The sequence below is a fragment of the Rattus norvegicus genome, chromosome 7 (genome assembly GCF_036323735.1).
Source record: "Rattus norvegicus strain BN/NHsdMcwi chromosome 7, GRCr8, whole genome shotgun sequence".
Lineage (NCBI taxonomy): Eukaryota > Metazoa > Chordata > Mammalia > Rodentia > Muridae > Rattus > Rattus norvegicus.
The window spans coordinates 68,186,482-68,212,783 of record NC_086025.1 but is presented as its reverse complement, the minus strand read 5'-3'; the positions used below and the strand labels follow the sequence as shown (position 1 = coordinate 68,212,783).

At 41.7% G+C, this 26,302-nt stretch overlaps 1 protein-coding gene across 7 annotated transcripts in view; it reads left to right on the top strand.

The window, feature by feature from the left end:
* Positions 1–4,311: 4,311 nt before the first annotated feature.
* Stk3 (serine/threonine kinase 3) overlaps positions 4,312–26,302 on the top strand; it is a 270,132-nt gene continuing 248,141 nt past the window's right edge. For 6 of the 7 annotated variants that reach the window (XM_008765462.4, XM_039079866.2, XM_039079865.2 and 3 more), the window contains exon 1: positions 4,312–4,602. In XM_008765462.4, coding sequence (XP_008763684.1) covers positions 4,577–4,602 — 26 coding nt within the window. In that variant the 5' untranslated portion in view covers positions 4,312–4,576. The remainder of the gene's footprint in view (positions 4,603–26,302) is intronic. The other variant, NM_031735.2, reaches the window with a different exon arrangement.

Sequence of the window (26,302 nt, the reverse complement as noted above, 5' to 3'; positions counted from 1 at the left end):
GGCCAAGCCATGTGAGGAGAGGAGTTGGGGGGGAGTAAGGAGAGCCAGGAGATCAGGAGGTTAAGGGGTATGGCAAAATTCAAAAAGGCCAGTTAACCAGACTAGAAAAGGACAGCTCAACCAGTGGGTTAGAGTAGTTTGGTGTAGGGGGTAGAGTGAGTCAGCCCCAAGGACCCTATAATAGGTAGGGAGTGAGAAGTGCTGGGAGAACCTAGCAGCCAGGTTTGCTGCGATATGCTAAATAGGCACTTTTGTTAGTCATTTGTCCCAAGTTGAGATCTAAGGATGGCACAGGTGTGTTTCCCTACAGGACAGAGGATGCTGTGTGAAGACACTCAGAGGTCACTAGCAATCTGTCCCCCAAACTTTCCAGAAACCCTCCTGATAGGGTTTGTGGAAAGTTGTTCATGCCAAGGTGTTTTAGTGGGTGGGGGGCAGGGTGTGGTGGTGGGAAGTGGTGGCCACTGAGTGACAGTGCTGTTAATTTCTGTAGGAGTCAAGTGCCTGAGACTCTGCCCAAGCTGTAGAAATCCACAAGAGAGGCACACCAGGCAGGGAAGTAAATCCTTTCCTTCTGCAACATTTCTCTAGTGTCTGCTCTTTACAGACTTTAACATCATATTATCTTGTAAAGGAAACTAATATTTAGGAGCTAGAGAGATGGCTCTGTGTCTAGAACACTTTCTGTACTTGTCAAGAATCTGTTTTTGGTTCCCAGCACCCATATGGTAACTCACAACCTTTTGGAATTCCAGTTCCAGGGGATCTGATGCCCTTTCTGGCCTATGCAGGCATCAAGCACATATTTGGTATACATACACACATTCAGGCAAATGCTCCTATAAATAAAAATAAAACGAATATTTAATGGATGTCTTTCCATTTTGAAGAATAGGCAATGCAGGTAAATTTGAAGGGAATGACCTATGACACACTTATTTATATCTATCTGTTTATGTCTTTGTTCTAGAGTCTAACATGAGCACAGGTGATTGAATCCAAAGCCTCACACATGTTAGACAGATGTTCATCTATGAAGCTACACTCAACTCACTCTCCTTTCAATACATAATTCATGACTAGTGATATGGTACCTTTTAAAATTCTTGATGTTTTCTCTGTAGAAATTGACTCATTCATTGGGCAAACATTTAATTGTAGATATTACTTAATCCTGACCCAGGGTTTCTACCTTCCTTTTAGTTCCCCGATAAGAGACACACAGAACTTTTATATTTATAATAATCCTTAAAAAGCACAGGAGCTGGGCAAATACCTACCCCGAAATATTACTTACTACTTACTATATTTCATCTGGGCTGCTCCTAACTCCAGTTGGCCAGCCCTCAGGGCCATGTTCTTATAACTCACCTAACCCATGGCAGCTTCTCCTTCCTCCTCCTGCGTATTCTTCTCCTAGTGGCTCTCCCCCATCTCCCATCCCAAGCCCAGAAAAACTAAACCCCACCTATGTTTCTTCTGTCCAGCTTTTGGCTGTCGGCATCTGTATTTACCAATCACAAATAACTTGGGGGCAGGGTCATAGGTCTATCTGCAGACTCCGTGCTTGAGGGCCCCACTTAGCATTACTATAGACAGCAACCTCAACACTTACCCAGGGAATAGATGCTTTAGGAACTTCTCTGAAGCAGATGTTCTAAGCTGTTGCCTAATAACAGTTTTCTATTCCTTCTTATTAAGAGAACCTCAGCTTTGTTTTTCTCTGAATGCTTCTTTCAGTCAGAGGCTTCAGAGCAGGCTGGTCCTAGTCTTGTTCCATTAAAAGCACAATCAGAGTGAACAGCAGGTTTTGATGATCCCTTCTCCATGTCTTCTTTGCTGGCACTGGTTCTGTTACATGCGTCTGACCAATAAAGGGAAGTGCCCAGGAACTTGTAGAACGTGGTTGAGCCCCCCTCTTAAAACATGGAATTCTTGGACTGAGGATGTCTTTTAGTTGGTAGAGGCTTGCCTATGTGCACAAAGCCCTGGTTCAATCACCAGTCATGTGCAAACCAGGCATGGGGGTATGTACTTGTAATCTTGTCACCAGGGACAGAAACATGACTTCACACTGTCACCCTTAGCAGCCTGATGAATATTTTTTAGGGACCCAGACTCAGGGAAGCCCAGACCTCCTGACTTTGATATATATATCACTGAGTCCATATGAATTCCAGTACTAACTAATATGAAGCAGAATTTGGGTTTCATTAATAATTAAAAGAAAGGCACTCAGTAAAATAATAAAGACACACCCAAGAGAGTGGGTGAGAGCTTCTCAAAGAAGACCTGCGATTTATCCAAAGATATTTTTAACATAGATTTTAAATACAGGGTTTAAGAGAAAGAGAGATGCCCTGGGAAACAGCAAGATATACTCTTAGGGATACAGGCTTCTGAATATCTTTGCGTTAACCATATGCAATGTTGTGGTGGATCTCAAGTTACAGCTCAAAGAGTTGCTAAGAAAGCCCCTGTCCACTGCGTTTTTCTGATGAGTGAGATTATAGGGCATCTCCAGAGGCACCTTGGATGAGTTTACAATCTGATAAAACCAGGAGCCATTAGTGTCTATGGGAGCCATTCTCATTCAAACCGCCACAAACCCCTAGTCCCAGAGGAATAAGGGCAAGTTGTTAGCCTGTCTTGAAAGGAACACTTTTGATGACCTCATGGGAAGAATAAGAGAATAGCAACCTAGTGCTCCTTTCTTCCTCTGACTTCTCCCACGTCCATCACCAAAGCAAAAGTGGTCTGGGATGCACGGTATTGGTCGGCATTCACTGCAGGAAGCTGGTATAGCAAGATAGGCTAGTGAACCTAGGTTAGCAAAACCCCAGCCCAGAACTGGATGTGTCAGACACTTGCTTATGTGACAAGCAGGCAGGGAGGATGCTATGGCTTGGCTCTTAGACGACTCATATTTAGGTTGGATGATTGACTGCCTGAGAAGAAAAGGCACAGCACAGAGCATGAGCATCTCTGGGGTGACTTCCTGGAGGATGCTAAAGTTGGTAAGACAAGGAACCCATTGTAAAGGATGATAAACTGAGTCCATTTTAATGTTTGGTACCTTGAAAAAAATGAGATGAACTTCTCAAGATGTTTTCTGCTGAAACAGGAAAAAATGAGGTTGGTGTGAAAGTCAGGAGAATGAGAGGCAGGCAGAGTTTTTGTGGTGATTCCCAGTACTGAGTACTGATGTTTAAAAACCTGACTTTACTGTGCCTGTGCGTGCACGAATGGTGTGTGTATGTGTGGAAGTGTGCGCATGTGCACAAGAGATGTGACAAGGGTGCCACATCACATGTGTGTGTGGAGGGCCAAGGACAACTTTGTGAAGTCCGTTCTTTCTTTACACTTGTGGATTTGTAATACTGTGTGGCAAGTGCCTTTACCTCCAGAACTATCTCATGTCCCAGTATTGACATTTCAATGGCTTAGTTTTTTGTTATTGTTCCTATTGTCCTGGGTGGATGAAACAGGTACCAGAATGTGTGTAAGACTTTCTGTTATTCAGTTTGGTTTGATACTCATTTTGACTTCATTCACCTAACCTCTAAGAAAACCTTGCCCAATCCTTATTTAAGAATATTCTAAAAAAATAAGCAAACTCATTTTATAGCTGTAAGAAGGTGTGTGTATGTATTTTATGGTTAAATAGTAGAGGAATGTGTGAGGGGTTAAGTTACAATGGGATTAGGGCAGTGTCCAGGACCCAAGAAAAAGGAAATAAATTTCTTTTGTATCTTTTCCCAAGCACCATAACTAGTGGTAGGTTCCCCATGTTACCCAACAGGACAGCCAGCAACCCTCTGGTGCTCTAAATTTGTGCACTGAGAAATTACTGCAGTAAATATTTTCTGTCGCTAGACTGTAATTATTATACCTGTAAACAATCAAAATCAACCGGAATTCCCAGAAGTATCCCAACTACTATAGTTACAAATGTCAAATGGCTTGGGGGATAGGGGAACATAACTAATAATAACTGATAATTATAAACAGGACCAGAGAGGGAAGTGTGGGCAGTTATACTTCAAACAGATTTACAATATGATTGGCATGTATTCTTGGGGAATCTAGAACAACGAATCAAATCTCAAGTGAGCTAACTCTCTTCCACCAGCAGAGTAGTTCTTGGGCTGCCAAAAAGTCTCCTTCTGGTAGCATGGCATCTTCTTTCTGAGCTGGGCACTCCTTTTGGTGGCTTCTCTCCACTAGTCTCACCAGCGCCTGGCCCCGCCCACCCCCTAGTCCGCACTCCGCCCCGCCCACCTTCCTCCGCTGCGCTCCGCCACCCTCCCGGGCCGCGCTCCGCCCCGCCCACCCTTGCTTCGCCCGGCTCTTCCCACCGGCTCGGAGCTGCAGGCCACGGCCCAGGGGCGGGGCGGCCGGGAGGAACCGCGTTCTGGAGCGGGAGGGAGATCCGCCGCGGAGTTACGGGAAAGTTGGTCCGAGTTCTCGGGAGTTTCCCGGTGTGGTCCCTTGCGTTCGGCCGGCTGCTCCCAGGCTCCTTTCCTTCCTACGGCCTTCACGGTCCATTCGGTCCCTCTTTCTGCCACCGGCCGCCATGGAGCAGCCGCCGGCGCCCAAGAGGTAAACGACAGCGGGAGCGGGATGAGGACGGAAGCCGCGGCGCGGGGCGGGGGCGGCTAGGCCCAGCCTGCCGCGACCCTGTCCTCGCCTGTTAGGCGCAGAGCGCAGCCCAGTTCGGGTGCCCAAGGGTCGGTCGCGCGCCTCTGCGAGGCCAGGGGCCCCGAGGGGACGCCTAGTCTCTGTGCCGACGTCCTGCGGGCCTGGCGCGCCGCAAGTTGAGTAGCCATCGCTGGTCTTCCCGCTGGTCTGTTGGCTAGGAGAGTCTGAGTAGCAAATGCACGAAACCTGTAGATGAGGACATCAATGCATCTCTCTCTCTCTCTCTCTCTCTCTCTCTCTCTCTCTCTCTCTCTCTCTCTCTCTCTCTCTTTCTCGTATTCTTAATATAAGCATTCTCTCTGAGAAGACGGATTGCTTATTTACAGTTTAAGGAGTAAGCTATATTAATAGCCACGCAGAATGTAAAACATTATGGATGTGCTGCAGTGACAGGTGTTTCCCCCTCCCCCAAGTTCTAAAGAATTTCTGGATACAAGACAGAAGGAATGTTAAGTTAGAACCCCTCCCCCATATAGTTTTACATGTAAAAATAGTGGTACTTTGGTATGCTATATGTTTAATCATGGACATATTGGATGCATATGTGTACAGTATGTTTGAAACTAATAATTTCAATGATCTTAGGAAACTAAATAAATGTCCATTGATAAAAGTTCATAATGTCTGCTCCCTGTTCTCCAAGAATGAATAAAATAATTGGCGCTGGGTAAAACGTTTACCCTCACTCTTTCATTTTTAATTTACAAAACGTTCTCCAAGAGAGTGCTGTAGTGAAGATTAAAGACTTGAGGTGCTCTGATAGCTAGAGGTCTTTAGATGTAAGGTGTTAGACTCACGAGGTGGACTAATTAAAAAGGCAGGCACTTTAAGAACGGTTGTGAATTGTGTGATTAGATATGTGAGCCTTGGGTTCTGGAAACCATCTGTTCAGATGCAAAAAAGGGAGGTTGTGGACAGGTTCCCAGAAGGGACAGGCTATCCTTCTGGGACCTGGAAGCAAGTCAGTTGATAGATTCTAGCATGTTGTCTGTTCTCCGGTAGACCCTGGATACTCCCCTCCCCCACAGTAACAGAAGAAAACCTGAAGCCTTTTTTTTTTCTTTCTGCTTTGGAAGGGCAATAAAGGCCTTTGAGACCATGGCATAGGCCAACTAGAATGACTGAATTGAAATAAAAGACCTTTGCAGGTTGGCTGTACTGTAAGCTATCAGTTTCATTATAGCTGTAAGAAAAGCCTGCACTTGACATCAGTGAACCTGGACAATCAGAAGTGGTGGGTGACAATTCCATAGTGACTTATACTTTATAAAGCCGTGCTTGCACATAAAACAGACTTATTTTTAACTTTACATTTCTCCAAAGACTCATTTGAAGCAAGAAATGTAATTCTTTTAGCTCTTTTGTTTTTTCCCCTCTTAGGTTGTACAGTTTGGCCTTGAGTTCCTGGGTTTAAGAGCTGCGTCTGCCTTTGACTCAGGAATACTTAGGAGTAGGATATAGTTCCTGTGCAGGAAGGGGTTTTTGTAAAATTACATTTTGTTTATTTGGTATCCCTGCCTCCCACATGATATGTGTGTGTGTGTGTGTGTGTGTGTGTGTGTGTGTGTGTGTAAACCCATGCCATTGCTTGTGTAAAGTCAGAACAGCATGCAGGACAAAAGATGTAGACCGCTAATATTTTATATATTAGCATCTCAGCATTCTATTTTATAGCATTTCAAATTAGTAATTATCCTCACTACAACTCTATGCAGTAGGTTGGATTATAGAAAGATTATAAAATCTCATTTTATAGATGAAGATACTATGAGTTTGCTAAATCAAAGCATATGAGTTACTGACAGTGAATTTTTGCGTAGTCCCTTTGATATCTAGTCATAAAGCACAGCTACCATTTTTGAAATCATAGTGTTTGCCATGAAATTTACACATTGTGACTTAACGTTGGGGCGTTTGTTCTGAGAGACTCGTTAGGTGGTTTTGTTGTGCATCTATCCGTGTGCTTGTACAAAGCTGTATAGAAGACCCATGCACCCACATCTGCATGGTCTGTCTGAAACATTTTTATGTGAAAAGGTTGCTACGTACCCTGCTTTTGGTACCCGCTTTTGGAAATAATAATCCTGGCTGGCCACTTCCTATGCTAGTTCTAAATTTAAGTGTCCTCACCTGTAAGCGGTATCGTGGGAATTAAATGGGCTCATGTAAAGCACTGCGTGAAGAGCTTCACAGCATGTTCAGTACTGCATGGTAGCTCGTATTTTACTCATAGGTGAACTCAATAAGAGGGCCAGATCCTGTTAGTCCAATGGGCTGCAAAAGTGGTATATTCCTTTAGTATGTAGAGTGGTGCCATTTATAATTGTATGATGTGGTGGTATTCTTTTCTACAACCTTCTGGATCCCTCTGCTCACTGTTTCTTAGTCTCAGTAGGAATACCATATACTTTTTCTGCCTGGAGTAGCACAACCTTGGCATTCAGCTGCATTTCCATGGTAGCTCTTGGTGGTTCTTGTCCAAGCCCATATGATTAGCTGCTGCTGTTAGTTGACATTTGATTTTTTTTCATGTGGGGCTAGTCCTTTCTTTTATTTAGTTTGCCTTTAGGTCCCACAAAATTTTCCATTAATAAGTTTGTGGGTTTATTTTTTTTTCTTTCCCCTTCTCATTTTTAAGATGACTACTGTATCTCAGAGGGACTAACACACTGGGATTGCAGCAGTGCCTCCCAGCTGGGCACTTTTGTGTTGTACCTTTCAAAAATTGTTTGACAGTGGAGGCATTTTTAACAGCTGAAGGGCTGTGCTTTGGGTAGTGGCAGGGCATGGGCCTGGCCTCTAGACCCTTGTCCCTTTGCTGTCTTGCAGAACCAGTACTCCACAGCACCCAGTTTGCCTTACTTTTCTGTGCATAGCTGCTGGTTTATTTTGCTAAAATATCATTCCAGTTATGCCACCCCTCTGTTAGAGATGCAGTGTCCAGTCTGTGGTCTCCTCTGCAGCTCATTCTGTTACTGTTTGACAAAGTCAAGCCTTTATTTGGGCTGTAGGGCAGGGGTGTGCTTGGCTTTGCTTTGATCTGTGCTGTTCCTTTAAAAAGTTTGTGTCAGCTTGCTATGGTGGTGCATGCCTGTAACCCTAGCACACAGGCTGAGAAGGGAAGATCACTATGATTTGAAGGCAGTCTTGGCCACATACATTGTAGTTCGGACTAGTCTGGATTGTAGAGTAAGACACTGTCGCAAAGTGGGGAAAAGAAAAAAAAAGAAAAAAGAGAAAGAAAAGTTTGTTGTTATTGTTATCAGCATTATCCCTTTTTCCTTGTAGTCTTGTTTACTCTTCCTTTCAAGCCTGCTTCATAAAATTTCTTCTCTGCATACTTTTCTCCACCCTGAGATATTCTTCAGGACTCCTAATCTGATACTCATTTGATTATGTGCTATATTCTTTTGGCATTACAAATTTTAGGCATCTAAAACACAATGAGAACCAATTTAATAAGTATTTATATATATCAGCATTCAGCTTAAGAAATAAAATATTCTGAATATTCTGAAACCTTCTGTGTGTATCTCTTCTCAATTGCATCACTTTCCCACACCCAGGATGCTCACCATTCTGCAATGGGCGTCTGACCTTTGCATCCATGCCTTTATAAAACAAATCCGTAGCTTTGGCACTGGTTTTAGGTTTTCTTTCTTTTGCTATCACTCTTCTCCAGGAATTGGGGAGTCTAGAGTGTAGCCAGGTTTTAGATCATAATTCATGTTCCCATGCAGTCTTGTGTGACACCTCTCATCCTCAAATTCATGGATTTAGTATACCTAACAAGCAGTACATGTAGCTACCCCTACCATTTATCCCAGGTACCACAATGGTTTCTAGATGCCCAGATTTTTAACAGTTTTGTTATACTGGGCTTTAGAAGCATGGGGACTCTGGTTGTTGGAAGTATATGTATGTAGTTTTGTGTAAGTTTTTGCTGAAGCAGGATGGATATCATTGTCAGAGACACATACTTTACCAAGTGGATCTTGCTCTTCCAAGATCTCCTTCTTATTTAAAATTAGTAGTTAACGTAAAATTTGAAATGAATTGATTAGCGTGTAGTAGAGAAAGTCGATGGGGAACAGTGAAGCCAGTGGAATGGCGTTGAGTTGACATGTCCTTTCACGATAGGCGACCTCAAGCTGTAGACACTGAAGAAGTGCTGTGATTGGGTGATTGGAAGGGAAGGAAGTAAAAGAATTGGCAGTTCAGAGAATATTTACATAATTGAAAAATGAAAATAATGCCATATTTCCATTTATGGCTGAAGTCGGAGATTCTTATATGGAATCAAAAGCCAAGGTAAAGAGGAACCAGTAGGAAATATTCACGTTTTCCTTAAATGAACCAGCCATGATGTCTGCGCATGCAGGACTGGAGTGGGTGGCACAAAGCCACACTTAGAGTTGATGGTGAGACTGTCAGATGGTGTGAAGATGTTATAGTGATAGGTGGGGAGAGTGGCCTTGTCCACAGCCATCATACATAGGTCTTTGGGATGATGGAAGCTAAATTCTGTGTCCTGTTGAATAGATTCACTGAATGAAGGGCTAGAATTGTCTTTGGTGAACTTTCGGACTCTTAAAAAAAGTTTAGCAGACAGCTGACTTAGGGAAAAGACTTAGGGCAAGGTTCCAACTTAATCTAATTTTAATTTATTTAGTTCTAATTTTTGTTGCACTGGGGAATTAGAGCCAGAGCCATATATGCCGGGCACACACTTCTGTTGATCTATGTTCATAGACTAGAAGTGTCTAATTCTAGAGTTAGAGAGTGAATAAAATAGCCTTTTCCTTTTGCAGAGGATTGTGACAGTGGCCTAGGTATGGAACACTGCCAGGTGAGTAGACTTCAGCAGCACATTGAGACTGTAGGCAAACTGAGTTTCTCGGTGACTTTGGACAATGATTAATTTATTCTTTGTTCTTTAGGAACGAGGCATAGGATTTATAAGTACTAAAGTGTTTGTTAGAAATGTAAAAGAAAAAATATGAATATGAACCAAATTTTTTTGGTTAGCTTTACTGAAGTAATCTTTATGTGTTTATTTGTATGTGTTTATTGTGTATATGCACATGTACACGCACATGTAGGAGTGAATTCTTTCCTCCCACTATGTAGGTCTTGGAATTTAACTCAGGCTGTCAGCTTTGTGGCAAGTGCCTTTACCTGGTGAGCCACCTTTCTGGCCTGTTTTCAAGTAATCAATGCTCATTTAAGAAGGCTTTAATAAATTGCAGTAAAGTAAGGTTACCTAATAATAGGTTTTCCTAAGGCTTCTTGAAGCATCCGTGGTATTATCAATCCCTTCTCTGTTTCTGTTCCCTCCCTCCACGTTACCCTCCCTACTTCCTCTCCGGTTAAGTTTCTCATCCTGTTTTCCTCTTCCCCGACATAGCACCTGTGTCCCACTCTTCCCTCTGTACAGCTCCTTCTCCTCATCCCTTGCCTAGTGCCCTGGTTTCTGTGATTACTTCAGCGGAACTAAGACCCAGAACATATCCAGAGCTGTTTATCTTTTGCCTGAAGATACTGTGACTGTATTTTTCTTTACGGCTGAATAGAATTCCATTGTGTAAATGTGCTACATTTTCACTATTCATCAGCTGATGGACATCTGCATATAATACACACACACTCTGTCTCTGTCTCTCCATGGACTTACCCCACATGGAGGATAATGTACTCCCAGGAGCTATAGACTATGTAACAATGCCAATCAAGGGATAACTCCATTTGAGTTGTTGGTTAGGGAGCTCCAGGAGATCCTCCAAACAATATAGATATTGCCATTGCTTATGCTTCCTTGTCAGAACTTGAAGGTAAGACCCTATTGTTGAAGATCTGCATACTTTGGTCACAGAGCTTGGAGAAATCAAGCTGGTGTTGACCTAGAAGTGTCCTCCCCAAGGGTTGGCCTTCATAATGCTAGAAGGTGCTCTGCAAACTGTCATGGGAGAAGAGTTATCAGCAGTTCTATGTGGCTATAAAGCCTGAGAACCATGACAGTGATCTGCTGGTCACGATATTCCCAACAGTGCAATAGTGGGCCTACATCGGGGTTACCAGCAACTGTCTAATTGGACTTAGGACCTGCTCAGGAGAGAAGTCATGTCTGGTACTGTAAACCTAAGAACTCATGGTTGGAGAGGCCATATACCCTAGAGGAGAACCTGTTACTACTGTCTTTAAGTTAATATAATTTCCAATCTCTTTCTAAATACTCGTCCTTATTCTCACAGATAAGCGCCATTCTCACCACTCACCAAAGAAACTATGCTTTTGCGCAGGTAGATGAGGCTACTCCAGAGATTCAGAACTGGTCACAATGCAGAGGAGAGGTGACTTTAGAGTGCTCAGCCTCCAATGGGACACATATATGCTCAGGAAGTGTCCTGTAAGAGGGGATGGAAAGAGACATCTGACAGGGAGGACGCAGGAGGACTCTGTCTTCTGGGTATGATAACAAGGACACTGCGATGTGAAGTTTGAACAGGGTGATTGCCAGTGTAAGACTAAGACCATACTAGCTGATATGCCAGCATGGGTTGAGAAGAGTACACAAGACTCCATCCTAGACGAAAAGCTACAGATGGTTAAGAGCCATTTAGGGAGGGTTTTCTTTAGGAACAAACTATATGAGGTGGCTGGACCTTAAGTGATCAGCCATCACATATGGTTAATAATAACTAATTGGATTCATTAGGTTATTTGTGTGCTTTGTTTAAATATACATACATATGTGTATATATCATACATACACATATATAATCAATACTTACAGAGGAAGAGGTCATAAATTTAAGAGACAGTTTGGTTGGGGAGGGAGAAGTAAATTATGCAAGTACATATATTCATGTGTTCTTGAATTAAAATTAAAAAGTTTAAATTGAATATGTCTTGTTTGGATTGAAAGGGAAAAAGTGAATGGATGGAATTTAGAGAATTAAAAAAATTTAGTTTGAAACAAGTCTTTGTTGAACTTGAGATGTTATCACATCAGATGACCATATATTACTGACTTCTAAAATACATGTTTCGAAATATAAATACAGAGGTTCCTCTGCATGTGTGAATGTATATGGGTTTGTGTACGTGTGTCTGTATTTCAAAATAGAAGCTTTATGAAATATACTATGTTCTCTGATTTCTATTTTCTGGCTTGTTTCATTAAGAAAAGATGGCCTTATACTGAATTATGTTCATGTTTTGCTAGGGAGTTAGGGCTTGTGTTGTATATTTTAGTGTGGTTGGGGACTGACTTCATTGCCATCTTCATTGTACTTAATAGAGGAGATGCCCTTGCTAAAGGAGGTCAGACAGGCGGGGCACTAGTGACTCATGGATGCTGTAGAGACATTCTCTTAAGATTAGAGACAGAAAAGGTGATGGAGACCAAGGACACAATATTTAAACATTTTGCTTTGGGAATAATTCTGTGTGCCTAGTTAAGGTATGGGAAATGTGAAAGCATGACCTTGATGTTGATGCTTACGTAGGAGTGTGTGATGTGTGAAGGTTGCATGAGGCAAAAGCTCATGTGTCTCCTGGTGTGTGCTGGCCCACATACAGCCACAGAAGCGATGACCTCAGTGCTGACGGCCAGCTCCACCGTCTGTAACTTCGAAGACTTTTCATTGTCCTTCCCAAAGGTAAAATAAATAAAATCTAGCAGAGAGCATAAACATACTCCGTGCTAGGTCTTTCATCCTTTTTTTGGTTGTTTTGGCTTCCACTTCCTTGTTGTCTCTTGTATATTAGGATTATTCTAATTTCAAGAAGCTCAGAGCTCCTGGGACAAAGAGTATATTCAAAACATTTTCTTAGACTAACATTATAGTTTCAGTGTTAAACGATTGGAAGTAGCAGATAGGGTAACAGACATGTTTGGAGTTATGTTTATTATATGCTACAAATATTAAAGCTCATATTACTTTGAATATTTGGAGGTACATCAAAGATTATATCTCACAAAAGAACTTCAGAGGAAAATGAGGGCTGTCAGACTGCTAACTAACGAGTGGTGCAGTTTGCACTGCGCTGGGGTCTGAACTAGTCTGGATTCATTTGGCGTCCTTCTAAGTGAAGGTGAACTGAATGCATTTCCAGCAGTCAGAATGTTGGTACACACGTGTAGTTGGGAAACTGTTAAATGCGTTCTAACATGGAAGATCTCTGTATTTAAAACCTAGAATGTTGTCTCGTGTCCGGGTCACCTTTAGTTTTAGGACTTGTGGTTCTCTGAATCATTGGACCTAGCACACACTAGAATTAGAAAGGAATGCAAGTTGAACTTATTAAACATAATTGACTAATTACATATTGAGAAGGCATAAACTGAAGATAATAGACAAAATTTCCCGAATTCTTGCTCTCTTGAGCCACATAATATGTTGTTTACTCTTTCTCCTGTTTCTTATGAAAACTGGTTTTCTTAGTGGTCACTACTCATGGTTTCAGAGTGGGTTCATTCGCATGCTTGCTTATTTATACATTAAGTAATTATTTATCGATTGCTTCCCAGTCCCCGCTGCTGAGTATATTGGCAAGTGAAACAGATGGGGAGCTTGCCTGCATCTCACATCTCCTCCCGTGGAGCGTGAGCTTCCCGAGTTGGGCATAGCTCAGACAAGTGGTAGAACCTTAATAGGGAACTGGGAGGAGGGTCCCTGATGGGGGTTTAGACTCCAACATGACACTGAGAAATTCAGTGGAAGGTGGTAATGGTGGCACAGAAAGTGATTGCGCCCTCAGAAGACTGTGAGAATGGCTGAAGGAGAAACTGCATAAGACAATGACGACTGGGGAGGAGGCTGGAAGAAATGGTTGGAGATGATGTCAGAGAGTCAGTGACGTCAGTGATGGGAGGGATTGGAGGGAGGCTGGAATGTTGTGGGCTGTCATTAAAGAGTTTAAAGGAGGGTTTTTAAGCAACTTATACTTTAAAGAGGCCATTATGTTTACTCTGGATAGATGATGAGGAGTTTATGGTAAAGCAGAGAGCTTGAGAGCTGCCTCAGCAGTTAAACCTTACAGTTCTCGCAGAGAACCTGGGCTTGGTTCCTGCTACTAACATGATAGCTCACAACTGTCAGAAACTCCACTTCTATGGCATCTGACTACACACACACACACACACACACGTGTAAGCAAAACACTCATAAAACATACAATATGAATACAATGCACACACAGAGAAATAGGAGGCTCTTACAATAATCTATGAAGCTGGTGCATTCAGTGGAGAGGAAGAGAAGTGGACAGATGAAAGCTGTATTTTGGATTTAAGAGTGGAGTACTCACTGATAGCCCACAGGTAGTGAGTGAAGAAGGAATTCACCCGACTCCTCTGTGCTTGAGCAACTTGGCATCTGGGCTTGGGGGTTGGGCGACTGAAAGAGGAACAGGTTTGACTGTAATCTCTGTCTTGGAATTCCACACTGACAGAAAAATGATTTGTAGTGGTCTCAAGTGTGAGGTTAGGTGGTTCTCTTGCAGAGGAAGCACATGAAGAGGAAGAGATGGGTGTTAGAGTCATTCCTTTACTTGTGGCTGTAATCAGCTTAGAGCATAGAAGCACACTTAACTTGTTTCAGGTTTGGTCAGATATTTAGATGTTGCACTATCAAAACCAGTGCAACACATACACATATTGCTTGGGGAACTATTCTAAGACCGATGTGTTTGTAATAACCAGGCAGAAGCATTTTCTCCACAGAGTAACCATTATCTTGGCATTCTCAGTAATAACCTGTAGTTATGATGGGGGCTGCCACTTTTAACTTGTTCGTCTTCTGTCCCTTGTCCTTTCCGTTGAGAACCCAGGTTGTTGGAGCTGTAAGTTCTCACAATCACAATTACTCAGAATTCAGTCCGACCTACTTCTTTGTGCTGTGTAGTTGAGCAAATGGGCAGCTGGATCCAGAGACGGATCAGATTCAAGTTGGATCCCTTAGGCATTGTTACAAGTGGGGTTGGCAAGATCTTATGAATCTCTCAGAGTTTAATTATCTCCCATTTGGGGGGAGCAGGGAGCAGCATCTGCTAATTGTTAGTGCTTATTTCTTTTAATTTATTTGGTGTTGTGAAATGGTGGAGATCTGTGTGGATCATTTTGATTTCATGTGTTACTTGGATTGTATTTATAGACCACTTCCTCTCACTTTCTGTTTGATTCCCAGTGGTATTATTAATAAAAGATCACAGGACAAGTACTTGCCAGTGTTTAGGGTAACGAGTTGGTTCTTTTCTTTCTTCACAAGGGGCACATTCTTTTAAGTGCCTTTGAGGGGAGATGGATTTTTATTTACTACAGTTAGATTGTCCTTAAGCTCAAATTGTTCTGTCTGTTGTCAGTCATTTTAGAAGAGAAGATAGCCTTTCTGGTCTTTGATTATTTTCTTGTCAGCTGTGACAAAACACTTGGGGCTCGTTTAGTACATTTCCTCTTCCAGACTTGGATTTAACCATTTCTCCAGGAAGCTCTTGTTTCTTTTGGTGAGAAATGATATATTAAAACCCTCATCCTGGCACTAATTGAAGGCAGAAGAACCCATTAATTCTTTCAAACTCTGGTTCATTCTATTAAAGTATGATGGCACTATCAAATTTGAACTCATGGTTTGAATAGGATTGACTTCCATAGGCTCATATATTTGAATGCTTGGTCATTAGGGAGTAGTGTTATTAGGAGGTGTGTCCTTTTTGGAATAGGTGTGCAATTTTTTGGAGGTAATGTATCATCAGGGGTTGGATTTGGTGTTTCAAAAGCTCAAGCCAGGGGCTGGAGAGATGGCTCAGTGGTTTAGAGCACTGACTGCTCTTCCAGAGGTCCTGAGTTCAATTCCCAGCAACCACATGGTGGCTCACAACCATCTGTAATGAGATCTGATGCCCTCTTCTGGTGTGTCTGAGGACAGCTACAGTCTACTTATATAAAATAAATAAATCTTAAAAAAAAAAAAAAAAAAGCTCAAGCCAGGCCCAGTGTGGCTTTCTCTTCCTGCTGCTTGTGGATCTAGATGTAGACCTGTCAGCTCCTGCTGCAGCCCCATGTCTGCTTATGCACTGCCGTGCTTCCCGCCATGGTGACTGGACTGTGGTCATGGTGTCTCTTCACAGCGATAGAGCATCAGTTAAGGCAGAGCTCCTTTCTATTACATGTATCTCCTAAGTTTCAGTCAGAAGTTGGGTATGTATGGATCAAATGATACATAAAAGACTGTAGACTTTCACTTCATGTTCTGTCTACTCGGATCTGAACTCCCAGTTCCTCATGTTTTAGTGCTTTTCGGTAACTACTTATAAGTGAAAAAGATCTAGAAAAATATGAGAGTCCAAACCAGTAGTACTATTGGTAAGGCCAGATTTCAGGCTGTAAGTTTTGAATAGACTTTTCGCTTGTCTTGTCTTCTGTATATAAAAGTGTATTTGCGCACACAGGAAATGTAAAGGACAACTTTAGAGTGCCTACATTTCAACAGCCCATACAGTTCGGATTACAGAGTGAAGAGATGTCATTGCTTTGAACAAAATTTGTAGTCATGATTCCCAAGAAATTCAAACAAAGATGGGAAGGAATTGGAATCCCTGTGGAATGAGAGAAGTAATCTATGTGGGGGTCAAGCAGAGCAGGGTCTGTGTAGACTGAAGACAATAGCAGTTGCCTACATAGCTCCCGTGCCTGCAGGTGAGTGCCGGTGCACAGCACTGAGTCAGATACAGTTGAATGATTCCGAAGCTTTGCTGTTGTCCAAGTGTGAACGTGGCTTGATGTGAAGGCTCTGTTAGAGGGCTGATTAGGCGTTATTTCAGTTAAGGAATATTCGAGGTTTGGGGAAAGTAAGTGACCAGCAATAAGTATGAGTTGATCCAGTTTGAAGTGTAAGGAGTGTCTTGGTGCAGTGTTCCTTCCCCCTATGGTAGATCCACAGGTAGACCCTGGTGTGTGTTTCGTGTAGAAGTACCCATACTCCCACAACCCCCCAGATAGGATCTGGTAACCCAGGCTGGCCTTGAACTTCCTGTGTAGTAAGGATGACCTTCTGTGCTGGACTTAAGAGGGTGTATCACCACACCCACCTGGGTTTTTATGTTTGTGGACGTGAATATGTTCAGGCATTTTCAAATCTGTTGTTTTGTCTATATTTTTTCAACTTACAGATTTTGAAAAAGTCAGTTATTAAGAAATTGACTGCAATGAAATGCCTCAGGGACAGGGAGTATCTATCTTTATGTAAGTTTCTTACAAGAAATTATAAGGAGTAATGTCACTTTCTACTTGATGGAACATAGATATTCTCAGAAAACAAACCAGAGCTTAGGGGGGAAAGGATTGAGAAGAATTTCATCTTTTCCCTTTGATTTCCTTGCCAGGAAAATATAATTTTATAGGAAGTTTGGGCAAAGAGCCCAATCTGAGAGGAAGTAGAAAAACAGAGACGAAAGTGAAAACGACACTTTTATGTAACTAAGAGGTTCTTCTATTGTATCTGTTTTCTTAGGGGATCTAGGCACATTGCAGTGACAACATTTGACTTATTCCCCATAGTTAATACATTTTCGAAGGTGAATGCACATGAGGCATCAGGTTGTGTGCACTATTGGAACAGCAGATGCTGGGGCATCAGAGGCAGGTAGGGCTTAGTTCTAGTACTGAGGCCAGACGAGTCTGCTACTTATGTGCCTGGGCCTCAGACTAGCCTGTGTATGCTTTTTGGTTGGTGGCTCAAGCTCTAGGAGCTCCCAGGGGTCCTGATTAGTTGGCATCGTTGGTTGGTCCTCAGTCTCTTTAAGGGGCTGTAATTCTTCCCCCTAACTCTTCCATAGGGGTCCCTGGCCTCTGTCCAGTATTGGCTGTGGGTGTCTGCATTTGTCTCAGCTTCTAAGTGGAGCCTCTCAGAGGGCTGCTATGCTAGGCTTCTGTCTGCAAGCACAACATGGCATCATTAATAATGTGCTCATGGGAAATGGGTCTTGAGTTGGGCTGGTCCCTGGTTGGGCATTCCTTCCATCTCTGCTCCATCATCGTTATCCCTGCATTTCTTTTAGACAGGACCAATTTCGGGTCAGAGTTTTTGTAGGTGGGTTGGTAACCCCATCCCTCCACTGGGGGTCCTGTCTGGCTACCGGAGTGGTCTCTTCAACTGTTGGACATTTCGGCTAAGGTCACCTGCATTAACTCCTGGGAGCTTCTCTCATCCTAGGTCTCTGGGACTTCCCCCACCCCTCACCCCTGGTAGTTGCATATTTCCATTCATTTTCCTAGCCATCTGGACCTCTCTCCGTCTCTCCCCATGCCTGATCCTGCCTCCCTATTCCCGTTGCCCTCCTCTCTCCCACGCAAGTTCCTCTCACTTTTGTTCCCCCTAAGTGGAATTCAAGCATTCTCGTTTGGGCCTTCCTTCTTGTTTAACTTCTTTGGGTCAATGGGGTGTATCATGGGTATTTTGAACTTTTTGGCTAACATCCCCTTATCAATGAGTACGTACCATGCATGCCTTTTATGGTTTGGGTTACCTCACCCAGGATGATTATTTTCTAGTTCCATCAATTTGCCTGTGAAGTTCATGTCTTTGTGTTTAATAGCTGAATAGTATTCCATTATGTAAGTGTACCACATTTCCTCTAGCCATTCTTTGGTTGAGAGACTTGCTTCCAATTTATGGCTATTATTAATAAGGCTGTTATGAACATAATGGAGCATGTGCCCCTGTGTATGGTGGGACATCCTTTGGGTATATGCCCAAGAGTGGTGTAGCTGAGTCTTAGGTAAAACTATTTCCATTTTTCTAAGAAACCACCATAGTGGTTTCTAGAGTGATTGTACAAGTTTGGAATCCCACCAGCAATGGAAGAGTGTTCCCCCTTTTACACATCTTTGCCAGCATCTGCTGTCACTTGAGTTTTTGGTCTTAGCCATTCTGATTAGTGTAAGGTGGAGTCTCATGGGTGTTTTGATTTAAATTTCCCTGATGATTAAGGATGTTGAACATTTCTTTAAGTGTTTCTCAGCCATTTGAGATTCCCCTGTTGAGAATTCTATTTAGCTCTGTGCCCCATTTATGAATGGATTATTTGGTTTTTTTTTTTTTGGAGCCTAACTTCTTGAATTCTTTATATATTTGGATATTAGCCCTCTGTCAGATGTAGGGTCAGTGAAGGTCTTTTCTCAATCTGTAGGCTGACATTTTGTCCTTTTGACAGTAGCTTTTGTCTTATAGATGCTTTTTAGTTTCATGAGGTCCCATTTATTTATTTTTGACCTTAGTGCCTGAGCCATTGGTATTCTGTTCAGGAAATTTTCTGCTGTGCTACTGAGTTCAAGGGTATTTTCTACTTTCTCTTCTATAGATTCAGTGTGTCTGGTTTTACATTGTGGTCTTTGATCCATTTCGACTTTAGTTTTGTGCAGGGTGATAGATATGGATCTATTGGCATTCTACATGCAGACATCCAGTTAGAACAGCACCATTTGTTGAAGACAAATTGTATAGTTTTTGCTTATTTGTCAAAAGTCAAGTATCCATAGGTGTGTGGATTTATTTTGGGGTCTTGGATTTGATTTCATCGATCTGCTTCTCTGTTTCTATACCAATACCATGCAGTTTTCATTATTCTTGCTCTGTAGTATAGGATGGTGACACCTCCAGAAGTTCTTTTCCTGTTCAGTATCATTTGTACTATCCTGTGTTTTTTGTTTCTCCATATGAAGTTGAGAATTGTTCTTTCAAGATCTGTGAGGAATTGTGCTGGAATTTTTATGGGGATTACATTGAATCTATAGATTGCTTTTGGTAAGATGGCCATTTTCACTATATTAATCCTACTGATCCATTAGCAAGGGAGATCTGTCCATCTTCTGAGATCTTGCTCAGCTTCTTTATTGAGGGACTTGGAACCTTGGGTGGAAAGATGGCTCATTTGCTGTTCTTGTAGAGGACCTGGTTTGGTTTTCAATACCTAAATAGCAGCTCATGACTATAACTTGAGTCCCAGGGGATCTAACAGCATCTTTTGGCCTCAGAGAGCATCAGGCATTCATGTGGCACTTGTACATAATGCATGTGAAACACTCATTCAGGAAGTAAACAAAACAAAGACCCAAACAACCCCAACAACCCCAAGACCAAACTCGGAAAGTAGAAGACCTACAAGTTTTTAGAATGCTGTAATACTTGCACACTGCTAGTGGAAATGGGTTGTTGAAACAGAGTTTCTCAAGGCAAATTGACCCAGAATTAATATTTTAGGTTTTTATTTGAGTGAAATTATGCACTATTTATTCTTTTCATGTGTTGGGCAGTGGACTGGATAGTGGAATGTTTTACTAGAGTTAGGCTAATTTATAAGAAATATATTGGTTAATGGTAGGACGTGGCATAAGGGGAAGAAATATGAAGCATTTATTCACTGGAAACTGAGTTGAGATGTGGAAGTAGCAGAAGGTTACATCTGTGAAAGGTTACATCTGAACTTGTGTATCTTTTATCTTGAAGCCTGTGAGCAAGGCAAATCTGCCTGACTTTTTTTTTTTTAAAGAACCACTATTATACTTTTTTTTAGATGTATTTATTTTATGTATATGAGCACACTGTAGTTGTCTTCAGACACACCAGAAGAGGGCATCAGATATCATTACAGATGGTTGTGAGCCGCCATGTGGTTGTTGAGATTTGAACTCAGGACCTCTGGAAGAGCAGTCAGTGCTCTTAACCACTGAGCCATCTCTCTAGCCCCCCGCCTGTCTTTTTGATAAATGATCTGGTGGTCTTAATTAGTTAACACATTGACTAATGAGCTAGTCCAGTGGTGGATTACCTTGGGATAAAGAGCTAGTTGTCTGTTTTCTAGCTGTCAAGCTGTAGTAAGATTAGCTGTCAATGTTATCAGAAACCTGGGAAGAAGAAATTATGATCTAAATTTTATATATTAATTAAAATGACAGAGGTTGGTCTACGGTCCACTACCTGAACAGTTTCCAGGACCCTGTGGTCTCCATCGTAACTTGGGCAGAGGTAGTTTGGCCATCAGGCCCAGAGACGAGAAGCTTTTTCCTGTGGGGGAGGAGTGTAGGAGAAATGGTCCACATCATCTAGGCGATATGAGACGTCTAACTCTCTGGGTGTCCTCTGTCTGCCCACAGTGCAGGCTGAGCCCTGGCAGCAGCAAGGCAATGGAGCAGTGTTATCGTACCTCAATCCTGGTAGAATTCTTTTTTGCTGTGCTCATATCTTTTTTGAAGACCTTGGGTAATCACTGTTAGGAGTTGGGAGGCTTTGTCTTAATAACCTTAAACATTTAACGTTATACTTAGCAGATTTCTGACAAGATTGAGAGCTAATTTCTATTAAATATATCTGAGTTAGACAATCCGTGTTCATTTTTAATTATTTTGTCTAGATTGTATCTAGCAAACAAAGAAGGTATATTGTAACTTACAGTAATGATAGTAGCAAAAACAAGGCTAAACATATCTTTAATGCAGTGATCTTTATTTGTTGTAAACCTTTAAATTAATATTAAAATTATTATTTACTGTAAAGGCAGCATAGAAATCATGAAAACCTTATCTTAATTGAAAAGTGTCTTTGGAGACCTTTGAAGTCTTGTTCTCCTAAAGATGGCAGTCAGTGGAGACTGCCCATAACAAAGATGGCAGATAGTCATGAGATTGCCTTCAACCAAGATGGCGCTGAAACTACAGCTCTGCCTATGGTGGAAAGTCACGTGTGTTATACCTTAGAATGGAATGGTATTTAGAAGCGTGGCTATGAATCAACAGTGACAAATAAACAGAAACAAATAGACTAGACACATTTTGTCTGGTGGACAGGGCAGTAATGTACATGTGAGGAGATTTCTCCCTGTCACTGCAGGCAGCCTCTGCCATGCAGAGTAGGTGGAGAGCCGGCTAGCCTATGAGGTGGTGGTGCCAGTGGCTGTGGTGGGCTCCCTCCCAGCAACTCTGCTCCTGCACCATACTGTCCCACCACCAGGGTAGGCAGGGAGCGAGATAGTGAGTTAAGGCTAAAATAAAATTTAGAGAGTGCTGTTAAAAGAATAGGAACTGAGAGCGGAGGGATAAAGCAGCTGGCAGTGGAGGTCGGGAAAAGCTTACAGGGAAAACCTTCCTTTTTTCTGGATTGATGGCAACAGCTGTAAAAGTTTTTTTTTTTGTTTTGTTTTTTTGTTTGTTTGTTTTTTTTTTCAAAATGCTGTTAAGTGGCCATTTAGAGTTATTAACCAGTGAGTATTGGGGCTGAATTTAGCTTGAGAATTTGGAAGCCTTTAAGACCAGGAGGTGTCCCAGTAGGGAGCTGGGAAGTAGCAGGGAAGACATTCCTTTTGAGTGAGATTAGAAATTATCAATTTGAGGATAAATAACATAACTAGGAACTTGGGCAGCCAGCCCAGATCACCAGGTTGTCTTGAGGTGAGCTAAGGGCTGAGCTCCGGGCCAGCACCTGAGCATCAGAACAGTTTACCTAGGCTTAGGATTTTCCAGCAGTGAGAGAAAGAAACCCTCTGGAGGAGAGAAAGGGAACTCACCCAAGAGAAGGGGTCCTAAGACAAAGGGTCAGTGAGGAGGGCCAGTCATGACTGTTAAAACCTCCATGCCCACAGACACCAGAGCGTGGCTGTGAACTCAACAGCCCTTCCTTGGGACCAGGGTCCTTTACTCTAGTAAAGTGGGGTTGACTAGTGGGGTCAGGACTTACCAATTCGCCATGTTTGGATGGATAGGTGTAGCAATCCCATAGTTGGAAAGTCCATGTGTTAGCAGTGCAGGAAATGTGAGCCTGAGAGTTTGTGAATCTGTCATGGCACCAAAATGTGTTTTTATAAAGCCAAAGATGTGTTTTAGAGAGCATGGTGCAGTATGTGGCATTTAAAAGTTGAATTATTGGAGAATTTGGATGTCATTGGAAGAGAAAGTAAGAAAATTTTAATGTTTAATGGTATGGGAGGGCTGCTTTTATATTTTGATTCAGTATGTAGAGGTAATTTAGTATAGAGGACGTGTTTTTTTCTACTTGAAGATATGGGGAAATGTCAGGTCTCTTTGTGCTACTATTTAATACAGCATTATAGACTTCATAATTTATAAAGGACAGCAACTTGTTTTTCTCACAGTTGCAAAGGCGGGAATGTCAAAGGTTGAGGTTCTACTATGCAGTAGGGTTATTGTTTGTTTCTAAACTGGTATCCTGTTCCTGCATCCTCTGGGGAGGAGCTAGGCTCTCCCCATAGGGCAGAGAGCAGAGAGCTCTGTGAAACCTTGTATGGGGTCTTAATCCCACTCACGAAGGAGGTGGCTCTCATGCCTCAGGTGTCACCTGCTATAGGTTCACCTCCTCTACTCTTCCCTTCCCCACTCCCTATCCCCACACCAGGAATTGAATCTAGGGCCTTGTGTACTAGGCAAGTGCTTTATCTCTGAATGATGTCCTTGGTCCTCTCAAGTTTTGCTTTGGGACAGGGTCTCACTGATTTGCTTGGGCTTCTCTTGAAGTTATTCTTCAGTTTAGATTGCCTTTAAACCTGTGGTTCTCTATTTCAGCCTCCCAAATAGGATTATAAGCCTTTGTCACTACGAATAATAGCAGGTCCAGTGTTTTTATTAAGCAATGTTGACTGTTCATTTTCAACATCTTTATTGACTGGGAAGCCATACTCAGATGCAGCAATGAGAAAAGCAGATTGTACTAGCCTCTTAATTGCGTTTGTTTGTTTGTTTGTTTATTTATTTATTTTTTCCAGAGCTGGGGACTGAACCCAGGGCCTTGCGCTTGCTAGGCAAGTGCTCTACCACTGAGCTAAATCCCCAACCCTCTTAATTGCTTTTAAAAAGGCAATTCTAGGCTTGCCTTAAGCATGTAAGGCCTATGTCTGACATTCTATTAGAAAAATACATCATGGGTAACTTCTCCATTGAATTCTCCATAGAATCCGTAGTATGTGGAAGAGTTTCCACTTTAAAGTCAAGAGTGTAGTTTTTGAATCTTTGATAGAAACTTAAAGCCTTTCTACTAAAACAAGATAAGGCTGCTCACTCTCTTCCTATCTATTCAGTATAATACTTGAAGTTCTAGCAGAGCAATAAGACAACAAGGGGATACAAATTGTAAAGGAAGGAGTCAAAGTATTTCTATTTGATGATGATATGATAGCATACATAAGTGACCCCAAAAATTTTACCAGAGAACTTTTATGGCTGATAAACACCTTCAGCAAAGTGGCTGAATACAAAATTAACTGAAAGAAATAAGTAGCCTGCCTTTACGTAAATGATAAAGGGGCCGAGAAAGAAATTAGGGAAACAACACCCTTTACAATAGCCATAAAATAAATTATCTTGGTGTAACTCTAATCAAACAAATGAAAGATCTGTATGAAAATTTTTATATTTCAGAGGAGTTAACCTACTAGTGTCTTAGACAGATAAAACTATGTTAATACTGTGTTTGTCATATCAGTAAAGTAGAAAAGTACTTTGTGGTGTGTGTGTGTGTGTGTGTGTGTGTGTATGTATATGGGGCGATGTTGAGATGGAACATAGGGCTTCATGCATGTAAAGCACATAAAACATTGTGTAGCTAAGCTGTATTTCCAGTCTTAGATTGATTTCTCAATCTGAGAAGTCTCTTTTTAGCTATAAAGGTTTGAAAGCAGACAGTACAAAAATTATTTTGAACTAGGCCATAAATGAAAAGATCAATTTTCATTTAAAATCCCAAAGAGAGGGAATAATAATAAACTGGTAGAAAACATGAATTGCTTACCAATATGTCATGTGTTTTTACTTGACAAACGTTCCAGAGATACTGTCTTTATTTAAGTTAATTAGTAACATTTTAGTTCCATATGTTGAGAAAATCAGATGTGTGGACTAAGAGAAAATGTTTACTATCTTCATCTGAGGGATCTATGGCTTGTTTGTTTAAGGTGGGCCAGATTATGGGCCTGTTTTGAAGGAAGCTTTTCAACTCCCAAGGAATTACAGAGTGGATAGATTACTCTTTGGCTTAATATTAAGGAGATTTGTTCCTATCACATGCTGTCTTCACGACATCATGTACATAGTTCATTCTGACAGCCTCCCCTTTTTTTGGATTGGCCATGAAGGACATGAAACATTTTTGATTCCGTGCACAGTTGTCAGTCTTTTTAAAGTTTGAGGAATACCCTTTTCTGGTTTGTAACATCTTTCAGTTTCATTTTTCCTCTCTGTGCACCAGCCTCTCCATTTCTGTTTCTGCCTAGTCTGAAATCCCTTACCTTGTTGCTTTTCTAGGCCTCTGCCTGATAAATTCTAATCTGGACCACTAGTTCTGTTGTGTGTCTCCTTGCTGACCTTCAGGCTTCTGAGCGATGTGAAGATTGTAACATGTACAAAGGTGGCTGCTTTAAACTTGTGCTTTTTTTTTTTTTTTAACTCCAACACGGGGCCAAAAAGTCACGTATGCACAGATTAGGACATACTGGGGTAGTAAAATGTCAAACTTAACTTACAGAATCACAGCAGGTTAATCACCTTTTCACTTCATAAAGCAAATTAAAACAAATATATGAGAATATCCTCCATTTCTTCTACAAGTGTGGAACCAAGTTTGTGACCCATGCTGCTCTATTCTCCTGTTTTGGGAGTGATGTCCTCAGCACCTTTGAGGTCTACCGCAAGCCCTGGATTCTCTTCCTGTCCTCTTTCTCACGGGTGTGCGTCATTATCTTCTTGTGCTCTGTATTTCCAGCTTTTCCTGTATTTACTAGGTTATCTCAAATAGTGCTGCACTTGCTTGAGCATCCACGTGTACTTTTGGGTAAGTTTGCTTTGCTTTGTATCCCTTGTCAAACTCCTCTCTCCACAGCACTAGGCTTTGAACAGACCGGAGCGTCCTGTCACTCCACTTCCTCTGTCGGAAGCTATGGTCAAGTCCCCACCTGCACCAGCTCACCAGCTTGTTCTCTTATCATCATTAGTATTTCTTTCTTTTATCATCAGTAATTTTTCACCATTAAATGTAGACTTTTTTTTTTAGATAAACAGTTTGCCAGGATCTGAATATATCAATAGTTATTTTTTTTTCAGTAGAATTCTATTGATAGGATTTCCCATTATTCACTTACTAGTGGTAGGCACCTGTAATTTTTTCAGTTTTGGGTGGTTATGAATGAAGTTACTGCAAACATTTGCATCTTGGGTAGAGATATTTTCATTTTGTTTTAGGCAAGTGTCTAGGAACAGGATTGCGTAGCCATGGGTATAAATGTGTCTAGCATGTTGAGAACTAAGCTGTTTTCTAAGGGAACAAGTTAATTTTTCACTTCTCCCAGCCATGTTTCTCCTTATTCCATGTCCATGCTAATACTTGTTATAAATAATGCCTTTTTATTTAACCATGTCTGTCTTTAGTGTTTCCTATTGCATCTTAACACTTACTTTCTGATGATTGCTGGTAAATGTCTTTTTATATGCATATTAAGCATTTATAAGGTTCTTTATATATTTTGGATGTAATTCACATCTGTGGCTTCTCTTTCAGTTAAATTGTAGATAAAAGTAGATAGTTCTACTATGTGCTTTTGATGT